The sequence below is a fragment of the Citrus clementina genome, unplaced genomic scaffold, assembly GCF_000493195.1.
Source record: "Citrus clementina cultivar Clemenules unplaced genomic scaffold, Citrus_clementina_v1.0 scaffold_3, whole genome shotgun sequence".
Lineage (NCBI taxonomy): Eukaryota > Viridiplantae > Streptophyta > Magnoliopsida > Sapindales > Rutaceae > Citrus > Citrus x clementina.
The window spans coordinates 32,885,658-32,910,486 of record NW_006262339.1 but is presented as its reverse complement, the minus strand read 5'-3'; the positions used below and the strand labels follow the sequence as shown (position 1 = coordinate 32,910,486).

Below are 24,829 nucleotides of genomic sequence, written 5' to 3'. Positions count from 1 at the left end.
TTTACCTCCACTCTCTCTGGCACCTGGCCCCCTGGTAACCCTAACCCTAGCCTGAATTCGTTACCCAGGCCCAGACCCAGACCGGAAGCCCCATCAGCAGCGGCACTCCGCACACCCACCCGCACCACGCCCTTCAAGAAGAAGAAGAAGAAGAATTCCGGGAAACAACCAATAAGTGGAAGTGGCACGTCTGAATCGGAACCGGGTCTTGATTCTGGCCCAGAATGGCCCGTCAACCCGCCTCCTCCAGTTGCCACTGGCTGGCCAGATGAGAAACCGAAGACCCGACCCGAACCCCTGGAAGCTCAAGACCAAGCCAAATTGTTTGCAATGCAAGTGCAGCACAGAGCTATTGAATCTTGCATTGAGTTTTTCTCTAAAAGGGTTGGTGGAGAAGGCATCGAAGATGATGAAAGTGAGGAACTTGACGAGGAAGATTATTTGACTGAGAATGATAGGCTTGTGGACAGTGAAGTGTACAAGTTCTTGCTTGAATTGTTCGTAAATGATGAGAAGTTGAGGGGTTATTATGAGAAGAATAATGAGACTGGTGATTTTAGTTGCTTGGTTTGTTTTGGCATTGGTAAGAAAGTTAACAAGAGGTATAAAGATTGTGTGGGACTTGTTCAGCATTCGATATCTATATTGAAAACGAAGATGAAGAGAGCTCATAGAGCTTTTGGGCAGGTTGTCTGTAAGGTTCTTGGATGGGATATTGATAGGTTGCCAGTGATCGTATTGAAGGGTGAGCCTCTTGGAAAATCTTTGGCAGGCTTAACCCAGGTATTGGTTTGTAATGTCAGAACTTTTGAGGCTTGTGTTTAGTTTGCTTGAATTCTGTAGATAACTTGAAGCTTGTGAGTTGGGTTAAATTTTACAGGATGTAGCAGCAAGCGAAAATGATGAAGTTAATGTGGGGCATATGACCGTTGTTGAGGATAATGGGGGCTCTGAAGGTGGAAATAATGGTGAAGTAATTGAGACAGTGGTCACAGACATTAATAAGAATGATGGTAAATTGATGATTTGTGAGGTTAGTGATTTGCATTATTTTAGCTGTTATTTGTTGTGTGGTGCTATGTGGAAACCTCGGAAGGTCTAGTTATGTCATTCAGTATTGGTAATTATCATTGATTGCTCTTGGTTGCAGAATGCTATGAAGGCATATGATGGCAATAAATGTCTTGAAAATCCTGATAGCAAGGCCGTGAACATGGAGGCAGATAAAGACCTAGCAGTGGATTGCCATGTGAGGATATTGTCTTTATGATATGCAAATAAAAGGTTTTTTTTTTTTTTTGGCCTTTTTTTAATGAAATTACAGAAGAGATCTTTCTTTCTTTCTTTCTTTCCTTTTTTTTTTTTTATAAAGACAAAGGATGCCAATAAAGGTCTTGAAGAACTTGATTGCGAGTTTATGAATCCAGAAGTTGATAAAGATATAGCGGTTGATTGCCAGGTGAGAATGGTGTTCTGTTTTTGATATGTAAATGCTATCATTTTGTTTGTTTATTTCTTTAATTTGTTGGCCATTTCATTATAAGATTGTGATAATGGTGTGTTGATGTAGAAAAACGGCCTCAATGGCTAAATTTGTTTTTAGGGTTAGGGGAAAGCAACACAAAGTGGTCTTGTTGCCGGGCCAAACTCAAATTTCTTCACTTGCTACTCAGAAAATTGACGAGATACGCCGATGGGGGTTCCGGCAAAAACTCTACGATGCTTAAGTTAGATTTTTGGTATGTGAGAAAGGGGGAAATGAATTGAGAAAACAGGGTTTCTTTAATGAGGATTTGTGATGTTATTGTTGGATCTCATGTGGTAAGACAGCAGGATGGTTGATGTCTTGTGGATTTTTTAGTTGATTTTACTAACACCTTTCTTTGATCCATTGTTTAGTTTAAATATGCTTTTCTTAACCGGCTGTTGTTCTTGATTTTAGCCCACTCTCAGCAGTTGTAGGTAGTTTTTCCCAGTTGAGGGTGGTTTATAAGGTTGTGGTACTTACTCAACTTCCTTCAAAGTAGAACACTTTTAGAGCACATTTGACTTGATGACTTAGACAAGCAGAGTTCTAGATCGGACTAGTGGATTGTTAGATTGGACAAATATGCTTCCAGGTTGGACAAATAGAATTTCAGGTCGGACTTACATTTGGACAAATAAAATTTCAGTTCTTATTTATAAAGTAAGCTCATCTTGTTAATGAAGTATATTCCAAGGGAACTTGGGTCGGTTGTCCTCCTTGGTGACATTAAAGAAATCTGACCCAAACATCAGTCCTTTAGTTTCCAATGTCGAGAAGCTATGATCAGTGTTGAAAACTAAATGTCAAAATGATGAAAAGTTTGGCAAACCTGATACCGGTCCCTCGTTTAAAAAAATTCAGCTCAGCTTTGACATCTACACTGACCTTATTATAACATAGCTTGACATATATAACACCCTTATTTAAGAGGGTTAATATCTTGTCTTCTTCCTTCTTGGTGAGTTTCCAACACCAATCATATCTTCTCGAAATTGGGAACTAGGGGACTGCTGTCAGGTTTGCAAAAATTTTTCATCTTTTGGACATTTAGTTTTCAACACCGATCATAGCTTTTGAATATAAAAACTAGAGAACTGATGTTTGGGTCAGATTTCTTTAATGTCACCACGGAGGACAACCTAGCCGAGTTCTCTTAGAATCCACTCTATTAACAAGATGAGCCGGTTTTATAAGTACGATCTGAATTTCTATTTGTCCAAATGTAAGTCTGATCTAGAAGCATATTTATCTGATCTAACAATTTACTAGTCTGACCTAAAATCTATTTGTGCAACCTCGAAATCTACTTGTCTAAGTCACAAGTCAAACATGCTCTAAATGTGTCCTATTTTTAAAGAACTTGAGTAAGTGCTACGACCTTGTAAACCATCCTCAACTGGCAAAAGTTACCTGCAATTGCCGAAGATAGGACTAAAATTAAGAAGACAACAGCCCACTAAGATAAGCTTATTAAAATTAAATAATGGATCAGAGAAAGGTGTTAGCAAAATCAACTAAAAATCATCAAGAGATCAACCATTCCACGTCCTTAACACATGAGATTCAATAATAATCATTACAAATCCCCATTGAAGAACTTAAGTTTAAACCCTATTTTCTCAATTCATTTCCGTTTTCTGATATACAAAAAATCTAACTTAAACATCGTAGAGTTTTTGGCGGAAGCCCCACCGGAGTATTCCGACAATTTTCTGTGATTAGCAATTGAAGAAATTTAAAATTTTTGGCTTGGCAACTAGACCACTTTGTGCTGCTTTCCCCAAAAACCCACTTTCTTTATTGAAGTCGTTTTTCGACATCAACATGGTGTATATTGTTCTTGCAATTGAAATGCGTGCTTAAGATTCTGATGTCAAAGTTTATGTTGATGTAAATGTCAAGTTGTCAGAGTTTAATCTACAAGTGAGAAAGGCCAGGGATTGCTGTATAAGTATATTCATGACATTGCTGATAAATGAAGAAAGTTACAGCCTACCTGTCATAATCTGATCACTTTGCCTAAATCACGAGCCTGGGACCATACATCCTTGTCATTTGGCAGTATAGGTGCCCCTAATCATTGGAGAAATGCATAAGGAGGTTGGTTTGGTTGCCCTCGTTTGGAAAAGAAGAAAACATTTTTTTTCCCTATTCACCAATGGTTGACAAACAACCTTAATCTCTTCATCTTCATCACATGCCCTCAAGAACACTGTAATGATGCTTTCCAGTGCTCCACAAGCATTTGATGCTAAGAGAGAAGGGGAGAAAATAGAAGAAGGTAAGTATTTAGGATTTTATACCAAAAGGGGGAGAGAAGCTGAAAGTGCTATGCTATGGCTCTCTTGACATCACCGACGTGATTTCACGTACATTATCTTAACATATGGACGTGATTAGCAAATTATCAAAGAGCTTCGTCTGAAATACACATTTCTGTCTGTCAAGGCACCCACCATGAGACATAGATGGCCAGCCATTTTATTTTGTTTATTTTTTGTTTGATAGAAGGAATTAATAATGCAGGAATCTGGCCCATCACTGATCACTAGATCGGAATGGTCATGGACTAAGCCTGTTGATGAGAACTCGTCCAAAGCTTCAGGATGGCCCACCTTGAAGCCCAAGAGACCTTTGGTTATTAACTTGGCTTCTGCTGAAGAACAAGCTAAGTTAAGTGCAGGCCGGTTACAGCAGAAAATCTTGGATGCTTGCCAAGAATTCTTTGTGAAAAGTTCAGGTTCAGACAGGGATGAAAGTGATGATGAAGATGAGGATGATTTAATGGATGAAGATAGATCTGACAAAAGTGAAGTGTTCAAGTTTTTTCTGAAGGTCTTCACTGAGAATAGTGAGCTCAGAAGTTATTATGAGAAATATTCTGCAGACGGGGAGTTTTGTTGTTTGGTTTGTGGCGGGATTGGGAAGAAGGTTTGGAAGAGATTTAAGGATTGCCATGGGCTTCTGCAGCATTCCACTGGAATATTGAAGACAAAAAAGAAGAGGGCTCATAGGGCTTTTGGCCAGGTTGTTTGCAAGGTTCTTGGTTGGGATATTGACTGTCTTCCAATGATTGTGTTAAAAGGTGAACCTCTCAGTCATTCCTTGTCAAAGTCGGGTGTCTCTCAGGTAATTATTAATTTTGAAGTCTATAAACTGGTTTAAGTGGAATGTTGTGGGTTTAGGCTGACACAAAAGCTGGTGGTAATTTAAGTGCTCCCAGGAACAATGTAGATTGTGAATTACCTAGAAAAGAGGATTCCGATTTGCACTTAAATAATGACAGATTGATAGTGAACACATACAACTTACAGTTTTCAAACTTAGGTGCTTTTGGGATGGTTGCCTTTTTCCTTTTTCCCTCTCTAATGCTGTGTATTGCAGACTTCTCCAAATGAAGATGATGCCAATAAGCATATCAATAATGTTCAGGATGGGAGTTTGGATGTGGATGGGAATAAAAGGGAGCAGCAGATACCTTGGTAAGATCATGCTTCTCTCCAAGGACATATAAAGTTTCCTTTACTATGTTTTCCTTTGCAATTATGTTATTAATATTGAGAATGCGCGTCTGACAGTTTTTATTTTTTATTTTTTCATTTCTTATGTGCTTGCTTCTTTCTACACAACGCCTCACCTAATATTTTTATTCAGAACGTGTCATTTCTACCCATTTTGTAATGTTCCCACAAAGGCTTCTCGTATCTTAAATCCACAATCTTTAGCTATGATCTGACTCCAGAATAAAATTGAAGACAAGGCTCATTTGAAAGAAGAAAGGTGGGGGACTGAGCAGAATAATTTTAGCTGGAAGAATATGAAAAGCGGGTGCCAGTTGGAAGTAGTAAAAGCGAGCAACTGCATAAAGAAGGTTGGGTGTAGATACTTCTGTTTTCGGACTCTGCATCAACCTCATCTTTCGGCAAGAGAACCATATGGAACAATCTTTTTGACAGAGCTCACAACTCACATGGAAATAGGCCTTCATCTTCTCTGTTCCTAAGATTGTATTTTTCTTTTTGAAAAAATTAGTTGGTGTTAAAACTTAGTTGGCTGCGGCTATTGTATGTACAATTTTTTAGTAAATAGGCTTTTTCTTTTGCGGGTTATAATATGTGGGATTTTTTTTTTATTCGATATTTATTTGGGTACGTTATAATATGTGGATTTAACAATCTAAGGGTGCGTTTGAGATTGAGGTGCTGTAGCTTTTAAACTACAGCTATTGTAAAAAAAAAGTTGTAATTATGAAACAAAAATTAATAATATATAGTAAATATAAATTTTAAATAATAATTTTGATAAAATTATTAAAGATATAATAAATTTTATATTATACAAGTGAAAAATTATATCAACGTAGCTTAAAAACTACAGCAGTTAGTGTTTACCAAACACTTTAGTACTGTAGCTTTTAAGCTACAGCTGTCCAATCTCAATCCCAAACGCACCCTAAATACATCTATTGTCTTGTAAAATCTAATTGGGTTACTTGAATATGCTTTAACAAACTAAGATCAGGGCAATGCCCGTGATAAAGTTGTCAATTTGGATCACGGTATTTGATTATGATAAAATTATATTTACTCAATGCTAGCAAGCATCAAGTTTGAGCAAAAAGCCAATAACTATCACGAATTAATGAAATAAATCTTTGTTATTCTTAGTTGTTAAGAAATTTGAATAGTAATTACTTTTAAACATTCGTACCTTGATTAATCAGTTTTCAAGTAGATTTATTTAGGAATATAGGAGCTAAAAAATTGATTTGTGTATTTCTTGTAACATCATCAATTTCATAACCAAGTTACTAATTTGGTGGTGAGACGATAAAAGATTGAAATAATTAGTAGAAATAAGTAATTGTTAAAAAATTTTGACTGTAAAATAATACGTGTTAGTGGTAAAATGATAAGATTTGAATTTAATGTTAAGTTAAGATATGCACAACTAATTATAATTTTTTACTACACTTATAGTTTAACTATGCAATATACGATTAAAATTTAATTAATTTTATATTCTTATAGAAAACCTAAATTACATCATTTTAGAAGTTTAACAAAAAAACTCAACTGGGCAATGAGTCTAAATCCAAAATAATAATATCTCTAAAAAGTAAATAAATAAATAAATAAAGGGTAAAATAGGGAGAGCACCCGTAATGAGGATTGAGGAGGTTAGGGCATCAGAGATTAGATTGCCACGTCACAGGGAATATTAGGGCAGCTATTTAAGCAACAGCCCAATCTCATCATCGAATAAAACAATTTCATCAAAATCCCAAAGAAAATCTTTTAAGTGAAGAGATATTTGATCGAGGAGTGGACATGGCCGGAATCGGACCGATCACACAGGACTGGGAGCCGGTGGTGATTAAGAAGAAAGCCCCCAACGCCGCCGCCAAGAAGGACGAGAAGGTCGTTAACGCTGCCCGACGCGCCGGTGCCGATATCGAGACTGTCAGAAAATGTAATATTTTTTGTTGTTATTTTATCAGATCAGTCCTCCTTCTCTAATTAATTGTTCTTTTTTTTCAATGAAAGAAAAACCCATGTGCCGTGTTTGATGATATCTTATCTCATGGAAAGTAGGGTTTTATATTTTATAATTTGTAATTATTATGATCTCTATATTTTTGTTTTAATTAATCCTTGTAGACCGTTCATGAATATACAATAGCGTGTGTGTTTATGATTGCAGGTTCTTTTTTGAATTTTCTTTTCTAGGGTTTTGAATTTTTTTGTGATGGATTCACAGATTAGGGTGGTTTCTGTGATTTTGATGGAAAAGACAAAGATAGACGATAATGGGATTTATTTTTTATTTTTTAATTTTTGGTTCTAGATGATATCGTGATTTATATTTGTTTTTAAAATATGTAGAAAATAAATTCAGAAGTTCATGTAAGATAAAATGTATGTTATGAAATATGTTATAAGCCCATCTTGTATGATTTTGTGCCTTCTTTTTAGTATATCTATGACTTTTTCTACGATTGAGTAAAGGGTTAAATCTAATGAGCTTTATATATCAACCTCTTCTGATCACTGTGGAAGCTTTATTTGATTTTTTTTTTAATTCTTGAGATTTGTTTTCATATGTATGTGTCAGGACTTGTGCAAATCTGTGATCTTTCAAACTTATGTTTGTAATTGTAAGTGTCCCCATGATTTGTAGTCCAGTTGCTTACATCTTAATTTCCCATACAGCACATGCTGGCACAAACAAGGCTGCCTCGAGTAGCACTTCTCTGAACACCAGGAAGCTTGATGAAGATACAGAGAACCTTGCTCGTAAGTTTCTTTTTTTCACATCAGTGTTTATACTCTATATTGTAGGAATTTTTTTCATCTGTTATACAGTTCTTGGATAGTGAAATTTGTTCTTTGTTTGGAGTTTGGAGTTCTTGTAGTGATTTTGCATTGTTTGTGTTGAAACAATTAATCTGATGTGCTTTTATTGTGTACGTAAATGTGCATGAATGATCTGTTTGCAATGTATGCTCTGCCATTTTAATTTTGAAGATCGTTTAAGGGCATAATTTCAAAGTTATTTTCTTTATTCACTCAACCACCATTGGTGATTTACATCTCATTGTGACCACCACTAAGTCTTTATGTTCAAGTGGGTATGCCAATGATTCTGTCAAACTTGGCCCCTATTGGCATAGAATTTAGTTATTTAATCTTTGAGTTCACTTTTGTTGCTCCGCATTTTACTTTGCGGCATTTTCACTTATGTCAGCAGATTTTTAACACCTCTCAACAAGAGGATAAATGTATACTAAAGTGCTTTTATCTGTTCTATATTGTACAGATGATCGAGTGCCTAGCGAACTCAAGAAAGCCATTGTTCAGGCACGAAATGATAAGAAACTTACCCAGTCTCAACTTGCTCAGGTGCAACTGTCTCTTTATTTGAAATCTTTCTCCGATGTGCCAGACTTTCTACTAAATTTTAGGCTTGACTAAATAAAATCAAATCTTTTATTTCTCTGTGCAGTTGATCAATGAGAAGCCCCAGGTGATTCAGGAATATGAATCAGGAAAAGCCATTCCAAATCAGCAGATACTTACCAAGCTGGAGAGGGCCCTTGGTGTGAAGCTTCGAGGAAAGAAGTGAGGAGGGATAAATAAAAACTTCTACCGGGACTTGATGTTGTGTCCTGTTGTTGAGTCTTCAAAATGGGTGCTGTATATGAATGTTTTCTCCTATGGTTATGGCTCGGCACATAACTAGTGTCCTTGACTGTTACTCTTGTCACGACTGAATCTATTAAGCCTTTTATCTTTTCTTGCATTGGAGACTTTAGTTTGTGGCATTTTACATATGCATATTGCATTTCTTGGTGAATATGTTAATCGGCATCAGAATCAATCTGCTCTGCTTTTGAATAATTGGCAGAGCAATAGAACGATATACGCATGAAGTTTGCCTATTACGCTGGAAAACGTTATTGCTTTTTGGTGTAAGCTTAGATGCTTCCTTTTCGTCCCTGGTTGACAATATCATTATTAGATGGTAGTCGGATTGAATGGTTGAAAAAATCATAGATATACTAAAAGAAGACTCAAATTCATATTTGTTAGCCCAAGTGTGAACTTCGCTTGTGTTTTAGTTTAATTTTGGTGAGTGGGTGGTAAGGTTACTCTAAACTACATATTTGTTAGCCTAGGCGATAAACTAAAGAGAGAATTGACCATATCAATCTCACCCTCTACTCGAACCCACCACCAAGAGTTTGATTTCATTCATAGCAATTAATTTCTATCGGCTCCGACTTATACATCTATTCCCAACCCTGATTCAGAGAGGACTGACTGATTTTTAAATTTAGATACTGGGTTTAAAATTCATCCAGTATGAAAGCTGAAAATTTTGTTCAATAAAATGTTGGCTTATATTGTTAGAAAATATGTCTCATTTTTCAGTAAGTCTCATTTTTCAATAAGGATTTGTATCCCAGTAATCAGGGTGTTTAAAAGGCTCTTTCTATTTAGTAATTTTCTTATTCAAAAGGATTTTTATTTAAAGAATAAGTAATTTCTTTTTAGGAATTAGTTTGTTCAAAGAGCAATATAATATTTGTAAGGAAATGAATATTTTTCCTACAAGAAATAGCCACTATACATAGGAGGTTGGATTTACTTGTTCATCACTCAATTTTCTCTGTAAGTGGATAGTTCCTAATGTGAAAAAAAAAACTATAGATCTATTGAGAAAAAAGGTGTTGTTGGAGATTTTAAGTGTGAGGAAAATATTAGAGTAATAATATTAATTTTTTACATAATAGATTTTTCTTTTATCATCCTTAGCGACTTATTTTTCTTTGGCATAGGAGCTTTTTATGTAAACTCTTGTGTTATATGATAGACTTTATTTTTCATTTATATTTTTTAATTTATTATTTATTTAATATTTTTGCTTGCGAGATATAGGGTGTGATTAAAATTTTCTAATAAATGGTATCATAGTTTAAGGCTATTTTGCAAAGCAATTATGTTTGCAAACAAAATTTCATATCTTGTGAGGATTGAGGTTGAAAAGTTTGATAGAAGAATAAATTTTTGCTTGTAATAAATTCAAGTCTAGCATGTTTTAATTCAATTGGGATTAAACAAGGAAAGCATGGGCGATGAAAATTCTATTCCAATTGGTGGAAACCTTAGGAGGTGTGTAGACATCAAGGCACCTTAAAGAAGTTTGTTGGAATTGAGTAGTCATCAAGTAATTCTAAATTAGTAGATGGAAATATTGATAGTGTTAGAAAGTGGTATATCTCTTTTCTCCATTAGAGGGTTTGTTGCTTGTAGTGAGTCCACAAGATTTATACACAACGCATAATTTGCCACTTATGCATGGTGTGTGGTGGAATTTGTATATTGATAGCTAAGGACTCTTAAGGAAGCAAAACATTAGAGTGATACTTTTAGTAAGGTAAGTGACGTGTGTTGGATATGTGTACTTTAGATAAGGTAGAGTATGATAATTCTTGGTGTAAAAAATTATGGTTACTAGATAGAAGACAATATTTTACCCATTGGGAGTGATTCTCATAAACATGATGGATTATATTCTGTCATCCAATTGAAAATTTTGATGAGGTGGAGATTGTTAAAAATGTGTCCTTTGTATATAAGGATTTCTATCCTAATTATTAGGATATTTCTTAAACTTTTTTATTTAATAGTTTTCTTATTTAAGAGGATTCATATTCAATGAATAAGTAAATTTTTTTTAAGATTTAGTTTATTCAAGGAGGAATACTATTTGTACAAGTAAAAGGATAATAAAAAATAATAACTATAGATAAAGAGGTTTTATATTCACTTGTTATCGTTTAGTTTTCTTTGTAAGTAGATAGTTTCTTTTATGAGAGAAATGGTAGGTTTATTCAGAGAGTGTGTGATGTTAGATTCTTTACTATGAAGAAAATAAAAAAGTAATTGTATAAATTTTTCACACGGCGAATTATTCTTGTCTCGTCCTTAGCGGCCATAATAGATACATACAGGGATGACAATGGGGAGGCAAGGGAAGAGGATTGGCATCCCCGTACCCATCCCTTGTATTTTGCATATGTTCTTATCTCCTTCATGTCTCTGTCAGAATTGTTTAAGGGAATCCTCATCCTCTTTTCGAATAATAATACGGGATTCCCAAGGGTCTGTGATCCTTGAATAACCAACGCGTTTTTAGTTTCTGAATTTAATTTAATCATATTAAAATAAAAAATTTAAATAAAAGTAAGTTTTACAATATATTTTAGCAAAGTTTGGATGTTATAACTTTAGTTTTTGCTTTAGTTTTTATTTTATTAAATAGAAGTTTAAAAGAAAAATTTTGGGTCAAGGCCTTTTGAATTAGTCTAATTGAATAGTAGTTCAGAACTACAACTAGTTAACTAAGTTTGAGTGTTTCACAATATATTTGTATAAATATTTTTATATTTTTTATTTGTACTAATATTTAACATTTATAATTTAAATTTTATTATTTATTCATTAACAATACTAAAAAAAGGTTAATTAAAAATTAAAATGAAAAATGAGGAATTGGGGGAGGGAATGAGAATTCCGGCTCATCTCCATCCCTTCCTTGAAAAAGAAAATTAAGTATAAAATCATCCTGCATAAATGGGAAAAATCCCCAAAGGGTCTCGTTCCTGTGCCGATTTCTGCAATCCCTACCTATATATAGAATTTTGTGAAAAAACGAATTCGATGAAAGTCCCATGTACAGCTTGGAGGGAGTTTTCTATGTAAATGCTTGTATTGTGTGATTGGCTTTACTCTTCATTTATATTATTTATTTAATAATTTTACTTATAGAATCTTTAATGGGGCTAAAATTTCCTAACATATACATTTAAGATTATGATAAACCAATTATGAAATGAGAAAAAACATGTTTAACAAAACTTTGACAATTACATTCAATAAATAAATGATAAATAGCCGTTGAGACTGGAGATTCAAATGTTGAAACCTCTGAAGATGCTTGGTATGACATTATATAAACTCTTGTATTAAGTTTTAGACACCGTCGCCAATCCTGCAAGCAGTACAAATGTAACACTTCGATGGGAGTAGCAATTTTTAGAATAAGTCAAAATTTATGTCATTCATTTACTCTTGTTTTATACCTATAATAATCTTCAACGGTTCTACCACAGTTTAATACATAGTATGTAGAAATCTACAAAAACATTATCAATGGAAAATAATAACTAACTGGCATTAATATATCAAACAATTTTATCATTCAAAAGAATAAAAGAAAAAAGGCAGCTTTCTACCATTGATTTATATGGAGTTTTTGAAATGGCATTGCTCTACTCACTCCCAAGAGTCAGTGAGGAGAAAACTTCCCCCTACCACCGGGAATTAAAGTCGTACAGTGAAACGTATACACTTTGGAAGCATAACATGTGCTTGCTGGCAGTAAGATTTTATAGCGACCGTTATAATTTCAACATAAGTTGTATTAATAATACAACAACAAACATGTACATCACATGATTCCTCACAAAACTGTTCAAATCTAAAAGAACTGACTGGAATAAGGAATAATTATATATAGAACATCCACCCGAACTTGTAACTATATATAACATCCACCCGAACTTGTAGCTATATATATATATATAACATAAACAAAGCAAAATATACTACTCACAAGCCAACTTTGTGCCAAAGCTTGTAAGGCATATAGCAAAGGCCTGGAATGCTGACAAGGGCTGCCGATAATCCATTGTGAAAATATCATCCCCTACCTTACCGAACTGGAGGAGAACCGTTTCTTCATCTCCTTTCCCTCCAGGTTGGCTTTGATCCACTGTTGCTACCAGCTGAAAGTTCTTTACTGATGCTACTGTTACCCGACCATGGAAATTCAAACACCAGCACTGCAAATGCTCATGCCATCTAGGTGATTTGTTCCTTAAAATCGTGCACCCAGCATTCTCCGCTTTCTTCATCTTTATGTCATCAGCAGTTTCTCCTGATGATGGACACTTGACTGTGCAAACCATCCTCCTTGGACCTCTTGATTTTAGGAGGTTAAACTTGTATGAAACCTGTCCGACCTCAAAGTTGCCTGCTGGAACTTGGGGGCTTATTTGCTTGCTTGCAAATCGTCGACTACCCCTGCTGCTTGAGGGTTTTGCACCATTGTGAGGCGGCCGACTGTCGTAAATTGTAAAGTTTGTCCCAAGGAAATCAGAACTGCAAAAGTTTTGGGGTTAAGTAAGAATATAAAGTAAAAACATGAATGGAAAGGAATTCATTCTTGTCACATGATGAACCCAGAAAGTAAATAAGCAACAGATACTACCATCAAGTGTACGTGTCTAACAGAAAATTTTGAGAAAATTTTTATCCCTAAGTAATAAAAGATGCTATGCCGGTATTAATTAAAAATAATGTTAAACTCATAAGGCACATTCTGCAGACAAAGCAACATACTAGAAAATGCCTCAGCTAAACTTTAGAAATATTCTACCTTAATTTGCCAACATATGCATTACTCCCTTGAGAAAGATCACCAGCATCAAGAGATATGATATACTCACTGTGTGCACCACGTCTATATCTCCGAGCTGCTAAAAGAAACTTCCCCTTTTCGCTAAATGCTGGGGTGGAAGAAACAATAACAATGAATGAGCAAGAGAATATCAGTTAAGATCTTATTGTTTTAATATACCAACAAGAACAGGAAAAAACTGCAAAAAATATTATGAGAGGAATAAAACAAGTTAACCATCAGCCTGAAGCTCAGCTACAAAACTGAAATTAGCTTCAGAATAAAACTTCTCCAAATCTGTAGCTAATGAAGACAGGTAAACCAATGCTAGCTTTTAACAGAAATGATAATTCTAAGAAGCAACGAATCAAAAACTATTCATGTCATCATGTAACCTACAGAAGATTAAAAATCAAGTTCTGGCACTTCCAGTATTCTTATATCTCTGATACTTTCTTCTCCTTTTTTTCCAATTAGTTTATATTGTAAGGCAATGTATGTGAACGTGATAGGGATCAGCAGGAAAGTAGCGATTCTGAGCAATTTCTGTTGATCCATCTTGGCAGACATCTAACTCCTGCTGATTAGAGAGAATTTTCTTTAAGCCCCCTAGCTCAAAGCAACAATGTAGAAATTAGAGTGGCCTGCCATATTAGAGCAAATTCTTTCCCGTTTCTTCGTAAATTCTACTCCTTTATATCTCCTCTTCTTTACACATAGGCTAGGAGTGTTCGAAGATGCATGAATAATTAGCATCCACCAAATTTATGGAACAGTAACATATCTATCCTTCTCTCTTACAAAAATCCAGGCATGACAATACATCTGGTCAAGCAAGATATAACACCTATTAAGCACAATATAAAAGAAACACGCAACAAGGCTCATTGAGAAATTAATGTTGGCTGGATATTTCATGGATGAAGTACCATGTCAGACATGCTATGTAAACACTTCTGTATGGCTAGATATTAAAGGAGAAATTGACATCTGGGCTAACTAAATATCTTATATCCAAATGATAGTTTAACTCTGGTTGGTTGACTTGCAAACCACTATTCCATCTATCTGTCAAGGCTCTAAATATAAAGGCTTTTCAAAGATGATACGATAGTCAGGATACATGTCATAAACTAAATGGAATAATTTGTTTCCTAATGAATCTGGAACTTGTCAACTTAAGACCAAGTCAAGTTGACTAACATGTCAGGTTTGACAAAGTGGAATATCTTTCTTTCAACATTAATATTAGCAACGCAGATGTACCGGTCACAATTCCAGTCAAATAAATGTTCCTACTAAGAAACGTATTGGAGAAAGTCTAAATAATTAGAAATTTTCATTTTTTTATGTTCGTTACCAAATCAATTTCACCAATTACAACTTACATGGGGTAAGTGCAAGATAGAGGTAGAACGTTGAGGTCTTCTTATTCCGCCTTATTAGACATTGATGAGGGAACTCGCGTGGACCCGGCTGCATTTAAAAGATAAATGACAAGAACATCAATCCCAGAACTGTAACAATTTCATTGGCAACCACCAAATCAACAAGCCAAAAGCCAGTTCAACAAAACATACAAGAGTCAAGGGCAAGCAATAACTATCTGTTACATACACTAGTTCAAACTTTTTTAAAAAGACTTTTGAAATAACCCTTTAATATAACAAGGACAAAAACTTTTCTAACTTTATTTCACTCTAAAAGCATCTTTAATTTTCCTACAATGAAAAAATCAAATATGATCACAAGTAAAAGGAAAAAAGAAAATTCCTAAAATTTTTCATAAGAACACAAACTCATGATTAAATTTAGTAAAACCCATAAATTGAATATTCCCAGAACAAATTTGCTCGCTCTTTCTTTCTCAGTATCTACATTACACTCTCTTAGTCTCGTGTAACCAAACCCACATCAAAATCAGTTCCCAGTCATTCAACTTTTGCAACAACCATTCACACCGAAACCAAAATTAACAAATAATTGGGGGGAAAAAAGCCCAGAATTTTAGAGATACCCCGTTAGCTAATAACAATAAATCAACAAATTAAACAGATAAAATACAAAAAATGGACATCAATCAAACTCTAATTAACAAGATCCAAGCAAAATTCATCAATCATTTGATAAAACAACAAAAATATGTTAATTTACAAAATGACCTGTTTAAGGCAAGAAGGGAAGGTAATTTTGCCACTAAGAAAAGGAGACTTGACGATATCTTTGGTAATTTCCCTCCATCTCTTACAAACGCAAGCACAAGCGACAACGTTTTGGCGATGGGGCCAGCTATCTTCTGTGGTCTCCACGCGCCTTATGATCTCCCCTAGCAATTCGGGCAGCAACCCGGCCCATGACCCGGAGGAGTGGGCAGCGGCGGCGCCGGAATCCATCGGCGCCGACGTGGTCGACGACACGACCGAGTCGTCAGCGGCATTGAGTTCGGTCTCTTTCGAAGATTTGTGTGCCTCTCCGAACGATCTCGAGATCCTTCGAGAGAGACACGAATTTCTCAGAGACATTTTCGCCCACCCGCTTCTTCTTTTGATTTTGGCTTTTGATTCCCTGAGAGAGAGTGAGAGAGATATTTTACTTTTAGCCCTTTTTTTTTTTCCTTTCCTTTTTTGGTTGGTGGGTGAGTGATTGAGATGACAGGGAGGGAAGAACGGTATGAAATTTGGCGAAGGGTTGGTTTGCTAGATTCTGACCGGCTAATGATGTGTCCGTTCCGACACGTGTCGGTTAATAAGTGGTCATAAAATTGGTTTAAAAAAAACCCGTATGCTGGATTTTTTTTAAAAAAGATTACTTGCATTTTAATATTGGGCCTTTAATATTTCATCATTCCAGCATATTCAATTTTTTTTTTAATTTTATTTTGTTTGTGCTGGCAAGGAATGGATTGTAACAATGTGGGGAAGGACAGAGTGACGGGCATGTGGTGGGAGAGAATGTGACAGGCGGGTGTAGTATACGTGCCAGCAAATCATCGGCCAAAAATAGGTTTTCTTTGTAGTATTTTAATTTGTGGATAATTTTAGAAACCTTCGCCGAGGTTTGACTTATTTACGATTAGATGGCAAGTCTGTCAGTATTATCATATGCCTCCCCTGTCATTAATATAAATGTATGTATAACATCAATATTTAAGGATAGACTTGTGAAAGTTCATTTAAAATCTAAAATATTAAAAATTAAATGAAAATTTACATGGATAAAACCCATTGAAACATTATATTACCCACATTTAATTCATTACTTAGTGCGTAATTAGTGTGTAATAACTGCAATTTCTCTTTCATGAAACGAAGATTACCATTTTTATTTTTACTTTCAATTAGCTAAATCCCATTTGCAAATAATTGAAGCTTTGGGAAAATAGCTACTAGAACCATAAAAAGTCATCATCATTTTCAATTTTGCTATGTATGAGACAAGCTTAGGTGGGGCAACAAGTATCGACGGCATTCGACGTTTGATGTGACTAGTATTGGAACTCAAAAGAACTTGGATGTGTAATTTGATTCCATAATGACATGTGGCATTTATGAATGCAGCAATAGCTGCTGAGATCTTACTTGAAGCTCAACATGCTCAGCGTGCTCTGTATACATTCACAGTATCAATTAAAAAAAAATCAATGAACTTTCTCTTATTCATTGAATATCTTCTCTGATTTTCTCATCTTCTAAACATTTCACTATAAGATTTTTCAAGGTATCAGAGCCTTAAATCATGGTGAATTGAAACAACGTAGCTTCATCTTCGTTGTCCTTCAACTTTATACAACTAGTAAAGCTCAATAGAACAAATTACCTTGTGTAGAAGACACAAAGTTCTTGCACTAATAATGGAATACGGTCTTAAAGACTTTATCAATGGTAATAAGTCTTGTCTTGCTTAATTTATGCCTGAATCGATTGAAAAATCAAACAGATCTCAGATCAAAGCTATAAGAACTAAAAATCCAAAATATATTATGTCGAAGAAGACTAATAAATTGCTCAATCTCAAATCAAAGCTATAAGAACTAAAAATCTAGAATACATTATGTCGAAGAAGACTAATAAATTGCTTAAGAGCTGGATGTTCTGATCAATGACGGACAATGTGTTGATAAATTAGATGTTTTTATCATAGGAGTTTCAGAAGAGACTTGCAGAAATTTTTATATTTCAATCTAAGGCACATTTTATGCCTCTGATGATGTAAATTCAAACTACTAAAAAATGATCACTCTCCATCAGTGATTACTTTAATAAGATGAAGAATATTTCTGACACCTTAGCAATTGGAGGTAATGCACTCTCACTTAATGAGTTTATGATGCACATTCTTGTTAGCATGTATGATGCTTATGAATCACTTGTCACAAATGTGTTAACTAGGCTTCAAAATGAAAATATTACTGTTGAGGATATGTTTTCGGTACTCTCAAGTCATGAAATAAGACTTAAAGTGAGTAATGAAAATGCACAATTTGAAACAATGCATGATGTGAGTGCATGATGTGAGTGCAAACTTTGCATAAAATCATAGAATTATAGTAAGCCTAACACTGAAAATAACATGAAGGATAATATAGGATCTAGTAGTTCTTTTGGTGGAGATAAGAGTGTCATATGTCAGATATGGTTTATACTTAGTCATGGAGCATACAAATGTAGAAACAAATTTAATTATGCATTTGTTCCATGACAACAAGGAGGTAATACGAGCAATTATTCAAGAGAATGCAGGCCAAGAGGTGGACAATGTTTTAGAAGAAATTATGGAAGAGGTGGTGGTAGAGGTTTTAATGATAATTTTCCTAGATGGGAAGTTTTCAAGGTTACGTTGCTTGTCAGCCTCCACTAAACAATTAGTTACAAGTGTCACCAAGCTTTGTATATCCTCAAGGTGTTTTTGGTTTCTATAACGGATATACACATGTTATTATGTATGCAAGAGATATTAGACTCAATTCTGGAAATGTCTCTTCTGGTGACACTTGCATTACTCTTAGTCAAGGTGTTGCTTCTCTTTTGGCTAACTATAATATTGTTATTGATCAGGCTTTGTATATTGATTCTGGTGCAACTAATCATGTAAGTCAAAATGCAAGTATTTTCTTATCTTGTTCAAACTATACTAGAGTTCAAAAGTTATATATAAGAAATGATATGGGCTTGTCTATTCAACATCTAGGTTCAACAGTTTTGAATACACATACAACACAAAGTATCTACCTCACAAATGTCCTGCATATACCTAATATTACTAAGAATCTAATTAGTGTTTCTAGATCATTAATTGATATCAATGCAGAAATTGAATTTCACAAGTCTGCTTGTTGTGTTAATTTAAGAGTAAAGGTATCACACTACTCAAGGGGATTACTAGATGCACTCTATCAAGTTAAATGTTTAACTACAATTTATTATTCAGATAAGTCTCATGTGTTGTTGAGTTCTAAATCAGTGTCTGTTATTAACTCTAAATCTAGTTTGTTGTCTATGTTTTTATAGTGCAATACAGCTAGCATCCATTCTTCTAATGTAAACTCATTTACATTCAATAAAGATACCAACATGGCCTTGTTTGCTTATCCTTCAAAGTCTCTTAATTACAATATCATGCACAAAAGATTGGGACATCCAACAGTTCATGCCTTAAAACAAATTCTAAAATAATTTGATCATACTTTTGACTTAGATGAAGATATCACACTTGAATTTTATAGTCCCTGACAATTTGGTAAAAGTCATATGTAACATTTTCTATTTGTTGAAACAACAATAATATGGCCACTAGAAATTGTATGTGTTGATCTATAGGGGCCAACTTTGATCATGTCATCATAAGGTTATCTTTCTATTACATATGACTTTACTAGGTTTACTTAGATTTTTCCTCTTACTGTTAAGTCCAAAGCCTTGCAAACATTTAGGGAGTTCAAAACCATGAGAGAAAACAACCTATCTAGAAAAATTAAGTGCTTGTAAACTAACTGGGGAAATGAGTTTAGATCTGAGTTTAGATCATTTATTACATATCTTATTGAACAAAGTATCCAGTTCAGATGCCATTGTCTTTACATTCATCACCAAAATGGAACTACTGAACGAAAGCATAAACACATTGCAGAAATAGGGCTTATACTTCTTGCTCAAGCAAATCCAACTTTGAAATTTTGGTTGAATGCTTCTCATATAGCCACATACCTCATTAAGAGACTTCCAACAAATATCGTTAATAGCAAAGCAACTTTTGAATTGTTATTTCATGAAAAGCTCGATTACTCTTATCTAAAACCATATTATCACCATAAGCTTAGTCATATAACCAATAGATTTGTATTTTTAGGTTATAGTTCACTGCATAAGGATTATCGGTGCTTACGTTCTTTGGGAAGAATTTATATCAATAACTATATCATATTTGATGAGTCATCCTTTCCATTTCAGTTTAGAGTTAATTTTTCTTTAGTTTCCAACACTTATTATCCATCTGAGTCAAGTCTTAATTCATTTTCTACTCTATCTTTACCTTAGATTGTAGTGCAACTTGATATTCCACTCTCTCAATCTCAACCAGCAACAACCAATGATCCTTATCTAATATCTCAAGTTCCTTCATTTCCTTTACATTCTTTGTCATCTTTAAGTTCATTTGTTTCTTCCTCATCTTGTGAACCTCATCACTTATCTCCACCACAACCATCTGTACATGCTGACCATTCCATGATTACAAGGTCCAAAAATAGAATCTTTAAACCAAAAGCTTATACCACTAATTGTAAGTCAACAAAAATAAAACCAACCTCTGTCTTAACTGCTCTGGCTAATCCCAAATGGCATAAGGTTATGACAAAAGATTATCAAGCATTACTCAATAACTAAACCTAAGAGCTTGTTAACCCAACTCATCTTGTCAAGATTATTGGTAACAAGTGGGTTTTCAGAATAAAATACAATTTTGATGGTAATATAAGTAGATATAAGGCTAAACTTGCAGCTAATTGTTTTCATTAAACTCAAGGCATTGATTATACTGAAAATTTTAGTCATGTGGTGAAGTTTTCAACCATTAGAGTGATTTTGGGCATAACAATCATGCAAAATTGAGTTTTGGACAGATTGATATTAATAATGCATTTCTTAATGGTCATTTAACAGAGGCAGTATATATGCAATAACCAAATGGTTTCGTTAATCCAAACAAGCTCAATCATGTGTGTAGGCTTTACAAAGCATTGTATGGACTCAAGTAAGCACCCAGGGCTTAGTTTAATAGACTGAAAATGACTTTGATGGTTTCACCAACTCTAAGTTAGATACTTCTCTTTTCTTTAAAAGAGTTGATGGTTAGATTTTTCTTATTTTAGTGTATGTTAATGATATTATTGTTACAGGACAAGTTCTTAGTTAGCTGATCAGGTTATCTCTAATCTATAGTCTACATTTGCTTTGAAAGATCTTAGAGAGTTAAATCACTTCTTGGGTATTCAGGTTACAAAAAATTCAGTTGATTTACTCTTGTCTCAATCTAAGTATATTATTGACTTATTTGTTAAAGTTAATATGCAGAAAAACACTCCTTGCTCCTCAACCATAGCTTTCTGGGTCTCTTTAACAAAAAATGTTGGTTTTTCTCTTTCAAGTATCACACTATATATAAGCACAATTGGTGCTCTCCAATATGTTACCTTCGCTAGGCCTATGATTGCATTTTCTATTATTGAGCTTAGTCAATTCCTTTGTGTTCCCACTAATGTGTTGGCAAGCCTGCAAAAGGATACTTTAATATTTAAAAGGCATAATTCATCTTAGATTTCAGTTTTATTCATCTGGTTATCTTAATCTTGAATGCTTCTCTGATGCATATTGAGCTGCGAACATAGATGGTAGAAGATCAATTGTTGGTTATTGTGTTTACTTATGTCCTAATGTAGTTTCTAGTGCTTTAAGAAACAAGCTGTTATTTCATGGTCAAGCACTGACTCTGAATATCTTGCTCTTTCCATGGCTACATCAGAGATGCTATAAATGAGGTCTTTACTTGTGATTAGATGTTGGGTCAATTTCTACACTTATCATTTGGTGTGACAACCAAAGTGTTGTTGTTTTAGCTAGCAATCCAAAGTTCTATTGTCGAACCAAGCACATTGAATTAGGTGTGCATTTTCTAAGGGAGAAGGTAGCTAACAAAAACTGTCAAATTCAATATGTTCCCAGTCTTGTTCAAATAGTTGACATCTTTATTAAGGCTCTATCCTCTCAGCCTTTTTATGTTCCAAGCTCAACATCATTCTTAATATTGCGCTTCCTTAAGAAAATGGGGGAATATGGAATATTCAACATTCTTCCAGAATATTAAGCAAGTTCCAAATTGATCCAAGAATGTAGCAATAGCAACTGAAATCTTAGCCGAGGCTTGACATGCTCAGCGTGCTCAATAGTTAGTTAACATGCACGTGCGTGTGTGAGCCAACATAGAATTAGGTTGTGATAAGTTGTACGACTATCAATTTTCCATATGTTAGACATTAGCTGAGTTAATTACATTAATGTAATATAATTAGCATACTATGTACGCATTCACAATATCAGTAAAAAAAAAAATCAATGAACTTTATTTTCTTCATTAAATATATTCTCTAATTTTGTCATCTTCTAAATATTTCACTATAAGCTTTTTATGAAGGATATTTGGCTTTGGAATTTGAGATTTTAGAGTTCATAAGGAACTTAAAAACCTGAAGGCATTTCCAATCAAGATTAGGGATGACAATTGTACCCATAAACCCACAAACCTGCCCGCTCCGGGTAATTTTTCCCATTGAGGGTGGGTTTAGTATTATAAATTAAAACCCGCACATGGATGTGGGTGAGTTTGGTATTGACCGTATATCCGGTGGATACCGCATGGATATCTGCAAGACCCGCAATATGTTTTAAATATTTTTAATAAAAAATTTTAATTTAAACCCTGCATAAAGAAAATTATGCAATTATTCAAAATGTATAAAGGAAATTGCAATTAAAATCAAATTTGCAAATAGTCAAAGGCCTAAAGCCAAAGTTGTGTATGTTTGTACAATGTATGTGGCCCATACACCCATCTCCCACTCAACCATTCTAAAGTGATAAACTGATAACTTAAAGCAAATAAAGGCATTTCCCCTTTTGAGTCTTTGACTTAGCCGCACACGAGCTGACCATATTCTTCATCTCTATCTTCAATTCTTCATTCAACATTCTTTTCTTCTTCAACCCGAGCTTGTGAGTTGTGACAGTGAGCCAGCCCCCAAATCTCTTCACTGCCAACAAGGACGTGTCATGCTGTTGCAACTGCTTGGGTACCGTTGCTGTTGCAGCTAATTTTACAGTTGTGGAAGGTACGAAATTCTTATGCCTTTCCTAACAATTTGTAACTAATTTTGTTGCTTAATAAACATGCCAGCTAAGTGAAAAAATAGCTTACAAATGTTTATTGAATTGAATTGAAATTTTAATTTTAATTTTAATTTTCGTCTCTTTGTAAATTTTAATTTTAAGCAGATATTCAGACTTAAAAACATTTATTGAATTAAATGAGATGATGCATGATGTAGTATTTTATTTAACTCCGATCAATTTAGTTAAAAAATTTAAAACTCATAACGTCAACAATCTATTAATTTTGTTGCTTTTGAGTTGATTATGTAAATAGTCAGGCTAGTGTAAATTGCTGAATTCGATTGCTAATTTTTCATCTTATCTTTACTTAATAAACATGCCTGCTAATCCAATATCTTATATGATTTAAAATCACTTAAAATAGCAAGTTAATTGATATAATTAAATTTAGCTTATTTAAAATTAGCATGCATAATTTTATACTTTCGGTTAGCTTAACTTGTTAACTCGAAAATCAGTATTCTTGTATATTGATTTAGAATCTATTGAAATTTTTAAGGTAAAAGATGGAGCAAGCCTTTGATCTCAGCGACAATAATTCGCCTACAACAAGAACAAAGTTTAGATAGCTTCAAACCAATCTCCAATAACATGTGAAGAACTTGCAGACATTGAAGTAGCTTCAACCCAAACTCCAATTTCAGTACATGAAAAAGATATTGTTTTTGGTGATACTGAAAATAGTAAATTGACTAGTGATGTTTGGGAACACTTTAAAAGACAAAAAGTTGGTGGGAAATTAGAATACATAGCTGTTTGCAACTACTGTCATAAGAGATTAAGTGCGAAGCGTAAAAATGGCACCAGCCATTTACGCACTCATATGGGGTTGTGTTTTATGCGGTCGAACCACACAGTTGAGTCAACTCAAAAGTAGCTGCAAGCTAAGAAAGAGAGTGGAAAATGTAAAGTATCCACATTTTCTTTTAATCAAGAAACTTTAAGGAAAGAGCTTGCAAATATGATAATTATTAATGAGTATTCGCTGAATATGGTTGAACATTGGGCTTTTAAAAGATTCGTTGGTTCTCTCCAGCCAATGTTTATGTTTGTCTCTCGTAACACAGTAAAAAGTGACATATTAAAAATTTATGACTATGAGAGAGCCGAAACAATGAACTTGTTGGACTCAAATCGGAGTAGAATTACGATTACTACCGATATGTGGACTTCTGGTAACCAGCAAAAGGGATTTATGACTATAACATTACATTTTATTGATGATAATTGAGAGCTGCAAAGTCGTATCATTAGGTAGTTTCTAAACTAAATTACTAAGTCTATTTTATTTTTAATTTTTATATTTATTGCATGATACTAATAATTTTTTTAAAATTTAGGTTCTTATACGTGCTACGTGCACATACTATTGAGGTACTCTCTGAAGCTTTGGTGTCATGTTTGCTTGAGTGGAATATTGACAGTAAGTTGTTTACTTTGACTTTCGATAACGGCACCACAAATGATGTCATGATTGATATCTTGCTGGAAAAGATATATAGTAGTTCCCTTTCTTTGAATGGGGATTTATTTCACATGCGTTGTGCTGCTCATATATTGAATTTAATTGTGAATGAGGGGATAAGTGTGATTAGTGATAGTATTGAGAGAATTCGTAATAGTGTTTTATTTTGGTCTGCCACACCTAAAAGACAAGAACATTTTATGGGACTGCTCGTAAATGTAATATTTCTTGTAATAGAAATCTAGTTTAGGACTGTAAGACTAGATGGAACTCTACATACTTAATGCTTGATAGAGTTTTGGTTTTCAAAGAAGTATTTCCTCGTTTGAAACAACAAGAATCGTTATACAAATTTTTACCCATTGAAGA

General features: G+C 34.2%; 4 protein-coding genes across 4 annotated transcripts; 3 read left to right on the top strand and 1 right to left on the bottom strand.

Annotated features, from left to right (window-relative positions):
- Positions 1–6: 6 nt before the first annotated feature.
- On the top strand, positions 7–5,369 carry LOC18048093 (the record flags this gene model as incomplete). Its single annotated transcript, XM_024187399.1, has 7 exons — positions 7–783; positions 881–1,033; positions 1,151–1,249; positions 1,373–1,459; positions 4,037–4,657; positions 4,913–5,010; positions 5,183–5,369. Coding segments are annotated over 7 exons (1,836 nt in total), but the record flags the coding sequence as incomplete, so codon positions are not given.
- On the top strand, positions 776–1,499 carry LOC112100302. Its single transcript, XM_024189363.1, has 3 exons — positions 776–1,033; positions 1,151–1,249; positions 1,373–1,499. The coding sequence occupies exons 1-3, from the start codon at positions 923–925 to the stop codon at positions 1,481–1,483; spliced, it is 321 nt and encodes a 106-aa protein (XP_024045131.1). The 5' UTR covers positions 776–922; the 3' UTR covers positions 1,484–1,499.
- Positions 5,370–6,779: 1,410 nt separating the features above from the next.
- On the top strand, positions 6,780–8,830 carry LOC18048092 (multiprotein-bridging factor 1b). The gene is made up of 4 exons (XM_006442423.2): positions 6,780–7,000; positions 7,741–7,824; positions 8,348–8,430; positions 8,534–8,830. Exons 1-4 carry the CDS (start codon positions 6,859–6,861, stop codon positions 8,651–8,653), a joined length of 429 nt encoding a protein of 142 aa, XP_006442486.1. The 5' UTR covers positions 6,780–6,858; the 3' UTR covers positions 8,654–8,830.
- Positions 8,831–12,567: 3,737 nt separating this feature from the next.
- Positions 12,568–16,215, bottom strand: LOC18048091 (tubby-like F-box protein 7). Its single transcript, XM_024188676.1, has 4 exons — positions 15,718–16,215; positions 14,944–15,031; positions 13,535–13,664; positions 12,568–13,257 (listed from the first exon to the last, which is right to left on the bottom strand). Exons 1-4 carry the CDS (start codon positions 16,075–16,077, stop codon positions 12,702–12,704), a joined length of 1,134 nt encoding a protein of 377 aa, XP_024044444.1. The 5' UTR covers positions 16,078–16,215; the 3' UTR covers positions 12,568–12,701.
- Positions 16,216–24,829: the final 8,614 nt, after the last annotated feature.

What these genes read in the sequence shown, in the direction of transcription:
- LOC18048092 (XM_006442423.2), top strand. Translation starts at nt 6,859, where the DNA reads ATGGCCGGAATCGGACCGATCACACAGGACTGGGAGCCGGTGGTGATT. An exon ending in TATCGAGACTGTCAGAAAAT is followed by an intron (nt 7,001 to 7,740) that starts GTAATATTTTTT and finishes TTTCCCATACAG; the next exon opens with CACATGCTGGCACAAACAAG. An exon ending in CCCAGTCTCAACTTGCTCAG is followed by an intron (nt 8,431 to 8,533) that starts GTGCAACTGTCT and finishes TTCTCTGTGCAG; the next exon opens with TTGATCAATGAGAAGCCCCA.
- LOC112100302 (XM_024189363.1), top strand. Translation starts at nt 923, where the DNA reads ATGACCGTTGTTGAGGATAATGGGGGCTCTGAAGGTGGAAATAATGGT. An exon ending in GTAAATTGATGATTTGTGAG is followed by an intron (nt 1,034 to 1,150) that starts GTTAGTGATTTG and finishes TCTTGGTTGCAG; the next exon opens with AATGCTATGAAGGCATATGA. An exon ending in ACCTAGCAGTGGATTGCCAT is followed by an intron (nt 1,250 to 1,372) that starts GTGAGGATATTG and finishes TTTTTTATAAAG; the next exon opens with ACAAAGGATGCCAATAAAGG.
- LOC18048091 (XM_024188676.1), bottom strand. Translation starts at nt 16,077, where the DNA reads ATGTCTCTGAGAAATTCGTGTCTCTCTCGAAGGATCTCGAGATCGTTC. An exon ending in TCCCTTCTTGCCTTAAACAG is followed by an intron (nt 15,032 to 15,717) that starts GTCATTTTGTAA and finishes TTTTAAATGCAG; the next exon opens with CCGGGTCCACGCGAGTTCCC. An exon ending in GCATATGTTGGCAAATTAAG is followed by an intron (nt 13,258 to 13,534) that starts GTAGAATATTTC and finishes AAACTTTTGCAG; the next exon opens with TTCTGATTTCCTTGGGACAA.